The sequence below is a fragment of the Phoxinus phoxinus genome, assembly GCF_949152265.1.
Source record: "Phoxinus phoxinus genome assembly, chromosome: 12".
In the NCBI taxonomy this organism is placed as follows: domain Eukaryota; kingdom Metazoa; phylum Chordata; class Actinopteri; order Cypriniformes; family Leuciscidae; genus Phoxinus; species Phoxinus phoxinus.
In genome coordinates, this window is record NC_136887.1 from 36,395,044 (window position 1) to 36,410,043 (window position 15,000).

Below are 15,000 nucleotides of genomic sequence, written 5' to 3' on the forward strand. Positions count from 1 at the left end.
TATTCTCCATTCTGTCCCTGGTGGAGTTTTGGTTCCTTGCCGCTGTTGCCTTACCTTCTGGCTTGCTTAGTTGGGGACATTTAATATTCAACAATATTATAGATCTGCCTTAAAGGTGGACGATGATGAAATTGTTTTTTGTATTATTTCCATGTTATCACTGTGAAGCTGCTTTGATACAATCTGTATTGTAAAAAGCGCTATATAAATAAAGATGACTTGACTTACAGAAACTACAGACATGGAGGACGCGCGAGTCCGGCGTTATGTAGAGAGGTTTAGATAAAGGGGTTTAGATAAAGTGATTAATTATCAGTATCTAACATGACGAAAATGTATTTATTCAATGTTGTCCACATTATATTGCGTCTGCAGCAGCATTGTGAACTTTTGTAAAGACACGTTTAGCCATTAACTTTTAAATGCATCATTATATTCAAATTCCAAACACACGAGTAGAGTCTCCGCATGACAGACCGCGGCTGCAGATGAACACGCGACTACATTACTCTCCGAACCGGTAGGAAATTTAATTTGATTGAATGGAGGATTTTAACTGTGACAGGATGATTGACAGGGCAGTTTACTGTGACAGGATGATTGACAGGGCAGTTTACTGTGACAGGATGATTGACAGGGCAGTTTACAGTGACAGGATGATTGACAGGGCAGTTTACAGTGACAGGATGATTGACAGGGCAGTTTACTGTGACAGGATGATTGACAGGGCAGTTTACTGTGACAGGATGATTGACAGGGCAGTTTACAGTGACAGGATGATTGACAGGGCAGTTTACAGTGACAGGATGATTGACAGGGCAGTTTACTGTGACAGGATGATTGACAGGGCAGTTTACTGTGACAGGATGATTGACAGGGCAGTTTACTGTGACAGGATGATTGACAGGGCAGTTTACTGTGACAGGATGATTGACAGGGCAGTTTACAGTGACAGGATGATTGACAGGGCAGTTTACTGTGACAGGATGATTGACAGGGCAGTTTACAGTGACAGGATGATTGACAGGGCAGTTTACTGTGACAGGATGATTGACAGGGCAGTTTACTGTGACAGGATGATTGACAGGGCAGTTTACAGTAACAGGATGATTGACAGGGCAGTTTACTGTGACAGGATGATTGACAGGGCAGTTTACTGTGACAGGATGATTGACAGGGCAGTTTACTGTGACAGGATGATTGACAGGGCAGTTTACAGTGACAGGATGATTGACAGGGCAGTTTACTGTGACAGGATGATTGACAGGGCAGTTTACAGTGACAGGATGATTGACAGGGCAGTTTACTGTGACAGGATGATTGACAGGGCAGTTTACAGTGACAGGATGATTGACAGGGCAGTTTACAGTAACAGGATGATTGACAGGGCAGTTTACTGTGACAGGATGATTGACAGGGCAGTTTACAGTGACAGGATGATTGACAGGGCAGTTTACTGTGACAGGATGATTGACAGGGCAGTTTACTGTGACAGGATGATTGACAGGGCAGTTTACTGTGACAGGATGATTGACAGGGCAGTTTACAGTGACAGGATGATTGACAGGGCAGTTTACTGTGACAGGATGATTGACAGGGCAGTTTACTGTGACAGGATGATTGACAGGGCAGTTTACAGTAACAGGATGATTGACAGGGCAGTTTACTGTGACAGGATGATTGACAGGGCAGTTTACAGTGACAGGATGATTGACAGGGCAGTTTACTGTGACAGGATGATTGACAGGGCAGTTTACTGTGACAGGATGATTGACAGGGCAGTTTACTGTGACAGGATGATTGACAGGGCAGTTTACTGTGACAGGATGATTGACAGGGCAGTTTACAGTGACAGGATGATTGACAGGGCAGTTTACTGTGACAGGATGATTGACAGGGCAGTTTACTGTGACAGGATGATTGACAGGGCAGTTTACAGTGACAGGATGCACGCGACAGATCTGTCCGTTAAAGATGACAAAGTAGTCTCAAAGCTTGCCTACTTTTTTGCTACACACTCAAAAGTATATACTTTTTCTTCACAAAAAGAGTACATACTTTTAGGTCGTAGTATAAGTAGGCGAATTGGGACCCAGCCCATGTTCTATGAATGTAACGTTAATCCGTACAACATTCGCCATGTTGTCCGTTTGTCATGTGATCTAACGTTAACGTTACGTGTCGGTTGCGTCGCTTCTCCGCTTCACTCTATAGTATCCAGCTGCAGACCCGCAGCACCACCAGTTTCAGAACCCCAGCGCCAGAACCGGAAGTAAGGGGCGGAGCTTACGTTCTAACACCAGCGCCAGAACCGGAAGTGAGGTGCGGAGCTTACGTTCTAAACCGAGTAACGCGTTTTGGAGCGTAATTTGCTTAGACACGAAACGGTATACTTTTATTACACACGAAACGTCATACTTTATACGTATGTTATTGATACATTAAGGTACAGAAACATTGGGCTTCACCATATTTTTAATATCGTGGTCCGTTGTATGCATTTATATTTACTATGGTTCTTTTTTATAATAATTTTTACAATGTATTTACCTACATATTGTAAATACAGTTGTTATGATAACACATTTATTTCTATTTGTATATAGGACAGTTAAGCTGTCATTTGTAACTATACAAGAATATAGAAACTATTTAGCTATTTTAGTAAAATGTTCTTATTAAAGTGGTACTACTTACAAGCAGGAGTATGTTGTTTGTGCACCACAAATTGACACTTACCAATCAGGTATTTCAAATAATTGTAAACTAGCATGAGAGAAAATGCCACAAACTATTGTAAAGTGACACATACCATTGTTAAAGTAATTATGAAAACTGTCACCAATCATTCAGAAGTGTGCTGGACCTTGACACTGGCTTTTCACAATGCAGAGTAGTGTACATCTGTAGATCCTATATTATAATGTGGATACAGCAAGTCAAATATTTGAACAAAACATTCGGGAATCTCCAGAAGGAATATATATTAAATAAATTTGTAGTTAGACTAATCCCCAATGTTTAGTCAACGGTAGCTTATAAAATGTATACACCTTTTTCAGTAAGCAGAGACAGAAAAGAGACTCAACAAATATGTAAGTTAAAGTAATGAATATTTAGAATAAAAAAGGAAAAATTACATAAAAGCAGATCATCATTCATTCAGCGCTGTGTTGTGGTTGCGCTGTGTCACGTGACAAGCAGTGACGCGTCACCATGGAAACCATAAAGTGACAGATTCGAAATAACGGTCGCCTTGAAAAACTCACGCTGGGGGGTCAATTAGAATACTTTAAACTTACGTGTGAAAGGGTTAACATTCTTCAAATTAGTGAAAATTCTGTCATCGTTTACATGCTTGTCTCATTGTAAATAAGCCCCTCACTTCCGGTTCTGGCGCTGGGGTTCTGGCGCTGGGGTTCTGAAACTGGTGGTGCTGCGGGTCTGCAGCTGGATATATCTCGCTTCACTGGCGTTCATAAATCCTCTGCTGTAAATCTTCTTCGTTTTTGCTAATTGTATTGGTCAAGTTTTACACCGTCATTCAGGTCTTCTGGATTAGTGTTACTTCATAAGTTAAAATTGCACTCAGGCATTCAAATCTACGTGATTGAAAAATCATTTGAGTAACACATGACAAACATGAGCAAGCAAATCCCTATACACTCAAAAATAATTATCAAATCATCTGTCAACAACATTAATTAAAACCGATGCAAAACCAATAATGAAAAGTTTTACCTCAGTCACAAAATCAGAACCTTTGAAGTAAATTTACTTTAAACTCGATAATCTGTCCGAAGAAAGTCTCTCACCTCAGAATCAGTTAATGGGCAACTTCGGCAGAACTCCAATTATTGACTATCGGAAGAAAACTGCAGTCTGAAGAAGATATTGATCTGTCTGTGACCGACTGACTGACAGTCTGAAGAAGATATTGATCTGTCTGTGACCGACTGACTGACAGATCGCGCGCAAATCCCTCACTGGTCATCAGTCAAGGCAAAGAAACATTTCTGGCAAATGATTGGCTGGTGGCTCTGGCCATCTGGACGATAATTGGCTAATGCCTGAACAGAGTCAAGTCTGATTGGATGAATCCTGCAATTGGCACAAGGCATAGCAACCGTTGTTTGTGCACTCCTTGATTAATTAATTAATTTATTTATTACATTCTTAATCGTTGGCAAAGTCTCTAAATGTTTCTTATCGTTTTTTGTATTGTTTTTGGTGCGTATTGAATTATTGACTAGATAATGCCGAGCAGCTGGCAGCGATCAATACTGGCAGCAGCGAGTCACGTGATTTATCCTGATCGCTCATCTCTGTTTATGTTGATAATAATAATAATATGGATAAAAACTTTTCTATGCTGTACAGTTGCTTTTATTTTATTAAGTGAAATAGTCGTTAATCATCGTTAATGCGTACAACACGTTACAGAGACTCATTGAATCGTGTTTTAGGCATCCATTACCTCGTCCAGTTGGGATCATTAAATGAAAGTGAATCATTTTAATACGAATAATTGGCAGATTTATTTATTTATTTCAGATTTATTTAACTCAGAATTACACGCCAGATATATCTGAATGAAACGGCTCGTACTGTGAAAAATCCGACAAAGAGAAAGTGTGTGCGTTCTATTGTTCAGACACACGCTCTTTAGGGAGGTGGTGGTGGTGTGTGTGTGTGTGTGTGTGTGTGTGTGTGTGTGAGATCATCCCGGGACAAAGAGAGACGCGCTCAGCTGAGACGCAGCAGATTCGCTTTTCCTCATATTTATTCACAGATAAAGTGTCTCGCTGCACCGACTACGTGTTTGTAAAGATGATAAAGATGACGCTGATGTGCGTGATCGCGCTGTGGGGCGTCGCGGGCGGCGCGAGGAGCTGCGGAGAGTCCCGCCGGGTGTACGGAGAGAAGCACAGCCTGGACACCGCGCCGCACGCGCGCATCAGCGGTGAGACACACACACAGAGAGAGAGAGAGAGAGAGAGAGAGAAAGAAAACACCTGCACCTGCTCATGTGTTAGTGTTATGCTGTTCGGGAGGAGTGTGTGTGTGTGTGTGTGTGTGTGTGTGTGTGTGTGTGTGTGTGTGTGTGTGTGTGTGTGTGTGTGTGTGTGTGTGTGTTGCTGAAGCTGACCTGTCCGTCATCTACAGGCAGATCACGAGCTTTTTCATTTTCGAGTCCAGTCAAACCCTAACCTAAATGAACTAAACAGATTCACATACGCTAAATAATGTTATAAAGTGGCAAATGTAGCGCAGTGGACATTGTGTTTGGTTTACCTGTGTAGCTGCTGACTTTAATACTAATATAATATAGGCTACGGGCATATGGTCAAGTCAAGTCATCTTTATTTATATAGCGCTTTTTACAATACAGATTGTATCAAAGCAGCTTCACAGTGATAACATGAAAATAATACAAAAAATAATTTCATCATCGTCCACCTTTAAGGCAGATCTATAATATTGTTGAATATTAAATGTCCCCAACTAAGCAAGCCAGAAGGCAAGGCAACAGCGGCAAGGAACCAAAACTCCATCAGGTGACAGAAGGGAGAAAAAAACCTTGGGAGAACCCAGGCTCAGTCGGGGGCCAGTTCTCCTCTGGCCAATGAGTGAACAGTGTATGAAGTTCAGAATGAATCAGAGTATTTGTCCAGTTCCGGTTGGTTGAAGTCGGAGTGGAGAGGAGACTGGTTGACACTTAAGGTCAGCGGCGTCGTCGTGTCCTGGCGCTGGTCCTTCATCAGATCTGGATACGGCCTGGTTCCGGTGGACAGCAGTAAACCTCGGGATAGACAGAGAGACTAATATTAGCGTACACTGTAAAAAGTAATTGCTGAATCTACTTAAGAAAAACTAGTGAATTTAACTTACTTTGGAAAATTAGTTGATTTGACTTGATTAGACTGTGTAATGTGAACTTTTAGGTGGATGCAATAGTTAAACTAAACAAATCTAGTACATTGTACTTAAGATTGTTAAGTGTATTGCACTAAAGGCATGTTGCAAATTTCTTAAGCACAAAATTTGCATAATAATAATAATGAAATTAATAAAATTTTAGTAAACGCGCAATGGTTGTTAAGTTGATAATAGCTATATACATATTAAAATTAAAATTAAAACAAATATATATATATATATATATATATATATATGTTTTAATTTTAATTTTAAATACATTTATTTATTTTAAATTATATTATTTTAATATATATATATAATTTTAATATATATATATATGTATATATTTGTTTTTATTTTCATTTTAAATACATGTATTTATTTTAAATTATATTATTTTAATATATATATATAATTTTAATATATATATATATATGTATATATTTGTTTTTATTTTCATTTTAAATACATGTATTTATTTTAAATAAATTATATTATTTTAAAATATATATAATTTTAATATATATATATATATATATATATATATATATATATATATATAATTTATTTAAAATAAATAAATGTATTTAAAATGAAAATAAAAACAAATATATATATATATATATATATATATATATATATATATATATATATATATATATTGTTTTATTTTCATTTTAAATACATTTATTTTAAATAAATTATATATATATATATATATACACACGTGTACTGTACATGTGTATTTATTCATTTATTATGTGTTCTGAATCTTTTTTTCCTTTGCGCTAAAATATGGGAAACTAGATAGATTAAAGCTTATAGCAAGCCCCTCAGCTGCTGCTGCTTCACAACCCATAATATGTTTATTAACAGAGCTTGATATATTTACTGACCGTTGGTTAAGTTTCAGCATCAGACGAAACTGCTACTCTTAATTTCTTAAATGCATTTTCGTCTCGGGCATGCGCAAGCGCAATTATTTGAGACGGTTTGGGTTTGAAAATAAGACGACGACATCGACGACGAAGATCTTCAGTTCGTGTTCGGGATGCGGCAGCAAAACTAGGTATGCTCTTTAACAACTATTTATAAACCTAAATGTCATTGTATTGCGTATATAATCTTAACTTAAACATAATTTAATTTGCTCATTGTGCAGTAAGAGGAAAAGTTGAGACCAGTGGCTTACTAGCTAACTTAGGTTGCAAAAATCCATTTTTACTAAACACTGTTTTTATGTAACTGTTAACTTACAGTTTGTAAGCTATTTTAATCGGTTGTAAGTTCGTGGTTATCATTAATATTATGTAAAAAACTGCGGCCTATATGTTACTTCGCGAACATTCTTTCTAGAACGTTCGATGCTCACGTGTCTTTCACATGGAAATGAACAACATGATGCATTGATTAAGTTACGTGTAACTAACAAGCAATTATTAACTTATTTTGTCTTTATTTTGTGTATGCTTATTTTGGGGACTTAAATTCATGCAGTGGAACATGAATTCTACATTTGCCTTGCGTAGAAAGAAATTGATAGAGAAGAAGCCTGCTGTGAAGAAGAATACACAATGGAAAGGTGGCCAGCCCTCTTAACACAGAGTCAGGTGAGTAAATATTCTTGTCTTTATTGGTTTCCTATTTCATTTAATCTTTAACATTTTCAAAGCAAATTTTAATTGATCATTAACCACTTTTGATGTTTAATTCATACTTGGACATTTCAGTGAAAAGTGATTGCTTAATGTCAGTTTGTCCTACTTTATTTTTGTATATCCTGGCAGAGTTTAGTCCTGTATCTGGCAAAACCTGCAAACTGAGTTCTTTTGAGAACTGGACAGATTCACTTCACGTTACATCGATATCTTAAGGGCTAAAGGTAGAGACATTGGCTCCAAAGTAAGAAGATTCTGCTGCAGATTGAAAATGACGTAAGCTCCTCGACATATAACAATTATTTTTCGATAGCAAAATGAATGTTGCTTTTGCTGTTGTTGTTTACTCTGTGTTGTGTTAGTGTCATGAGTGCTATATTCAATATAAATTTTTATAACTTTGCAGAAATCCAACATCAATGCGGGACAATGGCCGTTCTTCATGGCCACTCCTCTTCGGGGAGGACCCCATCGATTTTTACAAGACATGTTTTGTAAGTATTTTCTTTTCTGATGTGATTCTTATTTAACAGGCAAACTGTTCTTCAAACAGTTTTGAGTTATGGCAAGACAAGTTATGAAGGCAAGAAAAACAGTCAGGGCACTGAAATGAAGAAATGGGATAGAGAAAAGAAAGTGAAAGATAAATAAATAAAAAAGACAGTAAGACAACAGTAAGACAGTAACCTTGTATATTACATAAAGAAATGACTGAAAAACATTTGTAAAAAAGACAATAGATTTTTTGATAGTATTTATATTTCAGTTTTATTTGTCTTTTCATGCAGTGGTTTAATGTATGTATTCCTCCCTGCATCCACTGCTATGTCCTGTTTGTAAAGGCATTTACATTTAGACATAATACAGTGTTATTAATTTAGTATCACATTTTAATGAGAGTATGTGCTCTTAAAGGGATAGTTCATCTGAAAAAAAATATTGTCATCATTTACTCGCCTCGCCCCCTGCATGAGTTTCTTTCTTCTGCTGAACACAAAAGAAGATATTTCGAAGAATGTCGGTAATCAAACATATTTTTTCCTACTACTATGGAAGTCAAAGGCTACTCTCAACTGTCTGGTTTACCAACATTCATCGAAATATCTTCTTTTCAGTTCAACAGAAGAAACACATGCAGGTTTAGAACAACTTGAAGGCGAGTAAATTATGTCAGAATTTATATTTTTGGATGAACTATCCCTTTAAGAGCACATACTCTCATTTAATGTTACACTAAATTAATAACACTGTATTATGTCTAAATGTAAAGGCCTTTTCAAACATGACACCGCAGAGGATGCAGGGAGGAATACATATATTAAACCACTGCATGAAAAGACAAATAAAACTGAAGACCAGCTATTTAAATTAAAACTATCAAAAAATCTATTGTCTTTCTTTCAAATGTTTTTCATTCATTTCTTTATGTAATATAAAATGATGATGACGACAGAATTTTCATTTTTGGGTGAATTATCCATTTAAAAAGAGGTTTTGTGGCTTACTTTGACCTCATTTTTGTTATATGCTATTCCCATTTTTAGGACTGTGATGATAATGAAGACATTTCCCACATTGGAATAGGTATTCTAACAGTGATTCCCGAGGACTCTGCAACCGTACCCTACTCCCTGCCATACTCTACTCCCCATCAAGATGCCACAACAACGACAATAATTTTGTAAGGTACAGTGGTTGTGGATGAACTTGAAAATCTTCCACAAGCAATGTGTTTGCTCTTTGGACTAATTTATGCTCTAAACTGAAGCACTGAAGAGCACATTCAACTTCATACAGAGAGTGATTTTTGTCCATTGGCCACAAGTCACTCAAGCCTAAAATCCATTCACTGAAAAAATCGCCTGATGCAGTAATAGATCATAGCCATGATGCTATTATTTTGTTTGAGTTTGAGTGAATAGAGAGAACTCTAAAGAAAGTAGTTCAGTACTCTTTTACAGATACTTCAGTGTTTTCCAATTGTTGAAAATGGAAAAGAAAATCCATATTTTTTCCATATTAAGTTTACTTGATGTTAAATTGGTTTTAGAATAGAGTTTTATTAGAAGATAATTTTAAAGAGAACTGTAGTAGGAAAGGTTCTGTACTAGCCTGGCTCCGCCCTCCTATGTACTTTCGCTCAATTTTAATTTTCCTTCAATACTACGTCTGGCCTTGCGGTGTATTCTTACATTTTCTCCGGTCAAAATTTTCTTGTTTCTCCAGTTACATTATCAATGGATAGTTGCTTTTTTTCTTTATTTATGTGTTCCGTCTTTAAGGGGGCTTTTACACTGTGCTCGTTTGCTGCGGTCCGAGCCCGAGCACGATTGTTCCCGGCTCACCCCGCAGCGTTGGTCTCACACTCAACTTGATTCTATCGAACCTTGGTGCGTTTGCGTGCATATTACGTCATCCCAAACGTTCACGACACATGATAGAAAACAGAACGCGGGTCAATATATTGTGTTTTTTTATTAATGTGGTGCTATTATGTGCAGCTGAGTGACCAACACATGTTTACTGTGTGTGTGTGTCGCATAAGGTGGTCTTTTGCTGCTTGCAAATTCTTTTGAGGATACAGTGGATTTCCAAATTTGTTTCCCTGATTTTACGTGCTATGCGCAAATACACTGCAGGCTCACTCGTGCTCGTCTTATCCAAGGTAAATCATCAACACTATCATCCCTTACATGTGTTATATTTAACTAAAAACATAATAATCTGCTAAAACGCATGCGCAGGTCATTTTACTTCCTGTACAAGCGCTCCCGAGTCCGTGTTGCTTCCACATTCTACCGAACTCAGACCACCTCCTCCAGGTAGTCTCGGGTTCGGTACCCCAGTGCGCACCCGGGTCCGCATGACAGCGTTCACATTAACGATTATTCATCCGTACCGTGCCCCGTTCCCAACTAAACTACCAGTGTGAAGGCCCCCTTAAACTTCTCCTCAACGTGCATGCAGTGTACATAAAGCAGTTACATCAATGAAATAGTAAAGTTAGTCCACGGCCACACCCCCGTGCTAATGGTACCGCCCACGGCACAAATTACTAGACGAAAAATTGAAAATCCGTTAGATTTCATTTATTCAAATGTTTGTTTCTGAAGTCACAATTTAGCAAAAGTAAAATTTAAAAAAGGGGGGTAAAAAGCAACTTGCATTGATAATGTAACTGGAAAAACAAGAAAAATGAATGTCTGGTTTCAATGTTTAATTTTTCTATTTGCCTTGTATGGTCTGAAAACTGAATTGTGAAGTTAATTCACTTAATCTTTTTATTGTCTTTTTCTTTTTTTCCTTGAGTGCAGTATGTGTTTTTTTATTTTTCTAAAATGTTGGCAGGCCAAGTTGACGGGCATGCCTTAAGTAATGTCTCAAATTAATATTGTTTTATCGAGCAAATAAACATTCTACTGTTCTGCCAAATCTGTTGTCTGTCTTTGTATTCTCAACTTAGAATTTTGAGTACAACTTGCTTGAGAAATTTAAGGCAATCAGTTTCCACACATCCCTCTAGTAAAATGAACAAGCAGTCATGTTAAAAGAACTGTTTTGTTTGAGTTAAGCTTACAAATCTCAACTTAAATCTGTAAGTTACCTTAACTTTTGAAATTGAGTTACCTGTACTCAAGTTTTACGGCAACCTCTACAAATACACAAGTTAACTTTACAAAGTAGTAGAGAGTAGTATCAAGTCAAAAATGATGACCTAATTTACTTGAACATTTTGAGGCAATCAGTTTCCACAGCTTTTCTAAGTGAAGTCAACGTATTACTTTTTACAGTGTAGACGCCATCCTTATTATGATGTACCAAGTACATCAGGATTACGGGAAGTGTTCCCGGTCCCGGCTGTTCTAAACGAAAAAAATCCCAGAGAAAATTTCACCTACCATGGATAAACGATAATATTCGAAAACTGATGAAAAGTAGAGACTTTGCCTTGAAAACTTTTATCAAGACTCGAAGGGACACTGATTTTAAATTATTTAAAGGTTTGCGTAACCAAGTTAGTAAAGAACTCAGAATGTCCAAATCAAATTACTATATTCAAACTCTATCAGAGGCTAAAGGGAATGGCAAATTAATTTGGAAGCAATTGAACAGCCTATTAAATCCAAAGGGTAACGCCACCCAAAACAAATATGAACTTAAAATGGGTGAACACAACATCACTGATAGTGCACAAGTTGCTAATGAATTCAACAGCTTCTTTATACAATCTGTTAACAACCTTGTATCAAGCTTTTCATGCTGGAACGATATAAACTTAACAACAATAGACCTGTTAGAAGATCAAGATAAATCATTTCAGCTCAGGGAGGTCAGCCAGACAGCTGTTCTGAAAGCTATACAGGATCTAAACACCACCTTCTCAAAAGATATTTTTAATTTAGATACAGTTTTTCTTAAAAAATATAGTAGCATTTTAGTCCAGCCTCTCACCAACCTTGTTAATATTTCCATTAAATCCGGGCAATTCCCAGATGGATGGAAAAATGCTCTAGTAATACCGATTTTTAAATCGGAAGATGACAAAATGTCTTGTAATTATAGACCTATTAGTCTTCTTCCAGTTTTTTCAAAAGTTCTAGAGAAGATTGTCTCAGAACAACTTATGCACTATCTTGAGACAAACCAATATCTGAGTCCTCTGCAATTTGGATTCAGGAACAACCATTCCACAGAATCCGCTACATGTTTATTAATAGAGAATATCAAACAATCACTTGATAAGAGAAATGTAGTTGGTGCAGTATTCCTAGATTTAAAAAAGGCATTTGATACGGTAAATCACAACGCCTTGATTTCAAAATTAGCTAAGTTTAATTTATCCAAACAGTCTTTGTCCTGGTTTGCATCATATTTAAATGGCCATGAACAGTGTGTTGTGATTAATAATGTGAGATCCACTTTCCTTAAAATTAAAACTGGGATTCCGCAGGGCACGGTCTTGGGACCCATACTCTTCAGCCTTTACATTAATGACTTGCCAGATGTAGTATGCCCAGATATAGGTCTACAGATGTATGCAGATGACACAGTGGTGTACGCATCTGGCAATACCTGTATTTCTGTGGCTGACAAACTAAATTTTAACTTAGAAAAAATATCATCTTGGCTGGCCTCATCTTGTTTAACTTTAAACACCAATAAAACGAACTCTGTCTGCTTTTCCATTAAAAAGCTACCTCTAACACAACTCTTGAATGTAAAAGTGAATGGGGAAATTATTGAACAAGTACCTGAAGTGAAGTATCTTGGAATAATTATAGACTATCAGTTGAATTTTAAAAGTCATATTAAGAAAATTTGCAAAACCATTAAGGCCAACTTGAGCTGTTTCATGATGATAATAAACTGTCTCACTCTTGATTGTGCTTTTATTTTTTTCAATTCTATGATTCTTTCACATATATCTTATGGCTTAACCACATGGTCCCAAGCTCATCAGTCATCCGTCAAAATCATAGAGTGTCTGTACAATCGAGCCTTAAAAGTTCTGGACAAGAAGGGAATAAGGTACCATCATTGCCTAATTCAAAGTAAATATAAGATTTTAAGTTTTGCTAATTTTATTTCCCTGCATCTGGTTAAACTGGTCTTCAAATGCTTAAATGACGCTGCTCCATTACTGCTTTGTAAAATAATAACTAGACAGCAAAGTACTAGAGTCACCACCCGATCAGCGTCAAAAGGCAATTGTAGAATTCCTTTTCGAAGAACATCCTTTGCCCAGGCTGCCTTTTCAGTAAAAGGAACACAATTATGGAATTCTCTGCCAGACCATTTGAAGTGTATCCCGATATTAGCCACCTTCAAAAAACACACCAAATCGTGGTTAATACAAGAACAATGCTGTACTCATATCTAGTCTTTACATTTTGCCCTGTCTGTATGCTTTTTGTCTTTTTTAATTTTCTTACATCGTATCTCATTTGTTTTTAATATTGTTAAACTGTATTTTTTATCAAAAAGCTCTACTAGGGACAAGTGTCGAGAATTAGCTTTAGCTAAAAACACTATGATATATACATCGGATGACTGTTAAGTTTATCTATGTTATTGTATCTGTCCCTATTTAAATAAACTGAATAATAATAATAACTATGCAGCCTAACATTGAGTTATAGAAGTCTATAATGTGTTATGTGAATGCTAGGCCGAAGAGATGTGTTTTTAGTCTAGATTTGAACTGACAGAGTGTGTCTGCTTCCCGGACAGTGTTAGGAAGACTGTTCCAGAGTTTTGGTGCTAAATAGGAAAAGAATCTACCGCCAGCAGTCGATTCTGATATTCTAGGTATTATTAACTGGCCGGAGTTTTGAGATCGCAGTAGACGTGAAGGACTATAATGCGTTAAGAGCTCGCTCAAGTACTGCGGAGCTAAACCATTTAGTGCTTTGTAAGTGATCAGCAATATTTTAAAGTTTATACGATGTTTAATAGGCAGCCAATGCAGTGTTGACAGAACGGGGCTAATATGGTCATACTTCCTGGTTCTAGTAAGAACTCGAGCGGCTGCGTTTTGAACTAGCTGTAGTTTGTTTATTAAGCGTGCAGGGCAACCACCCAGTAGAGCATTACAATAATCTAGCCTTGAGGTCATAAACGCATCAACTAATTGTTCCGCATTTGTCAATGAGAGCATATGGCGTAATTTAGATATATTTTTAAGATGGAAGAAAGCGGTTTTACAGATACTAGACACATGACTTTCAAATGAAAGATTGGTATCAAAGAGCACACACACACACACACACACAGGTTCCTAACCGACGACGAAGACTTAACAGAGCATCATCAAGTGTTAGACAGTACTCTAGGTTATTACGTGTGGAAGTTTTTTGTCCAATAATTAGAATCTCTGTTTTTTCTGAATTTAGTAGTAGGAAATTACTCGTCATCCAGTTTTTTATATCCGCTATGCATTCAGTTAATTTTGTGAATTGGTAGGTTTCGTCAGGTTTTGAAGAAATATACAGCTGAGTATCGTCGGCATAACAGTGAAAGCTAATTCCATGTTTCCTAATGATATCTCCTAATGGTAGCATGTACAGAGTGAACAGCAGCGGTCCTAGTACTGAGCCTTGTGGTACGCCATACTGAACTTGTGATCGATAAGACATCTCTTCATTTACTGCTACAAACTGATAACGGTCAGATAAGTATGATTTAAACCATGCTAGTGCAATTCCACTAATGCCAACATAATGTTCGAGTCTATTTAAAAGGATGTTGTGGTCAATGGTGTCAAATGCAGCACTAAGATCCAGTAATACTAATAGAGAGACACAACCACGATCGGATGATAAGAGCAAATCATTTGTGACTCTAACGAGAGCTGTCTCGGTACTATGGTACGGTCTAAATCCGGACTGGAAATCCTCAGATATCATTTCTTTCAAGAAAG

The 15,000-nt window shown here is 37.0% G+C and overlaps 2 protein-coding genes and 1 long non-coding RNA gene across 3 annotated transcripts in view; 2 read left to right on the plus strand and 1 right to left on the minus strand.

The window, feature by feature from the left end:
• The window catches only part of stag3 (STAG3 cohesin complex component), a 55,265-nt gene extending 51,277 nt beyond the window's left edge, over positions 1–3,988 (minus strand). Inside the window, exon 1 of the mRNA XM_079630604.1 lies at positions 3,816–3,988. The gene's annotated coding sequence lies outside the window, so the exon portion shown is untranslated. The remainder of the gene's footprint in view (positions 1–3,815) is intronic.
• A 121-nt stretch (positions 3,989–4,109) lies between these two features.
• gpc2 (glypican 2) overlaps positions 4,110–15,000 on the plus strand; it is a 46,970-nt gene continuing 36,079 nt past the window's right edge. Inside the window, exon 1 of the mRNA XM_079630610.1 lies at positions 4,110–4,963. Coding sequence (XP_079486736.1) covers positions 4,831–4,963 — 133 coding nt within the window. The 5' untranslated portion in view covers positions 4,110–4,830. The remainder of the gene's footprint in view (positions 4,964–15,000) is intronic.
• LOC307008056 lies at positions 6,888–11,009 on the plus strand. Its single transcript, XR_013799747.1, has 5 exons — positions 6,888–6,991; positions 7,420–7,532; positions 7,710–7,856; positions 7,987–8,074; positions 9,125–11,009. It is a non-coding gene; the product is annotated as an uncharacterized lncRNA (long non-coding RNA).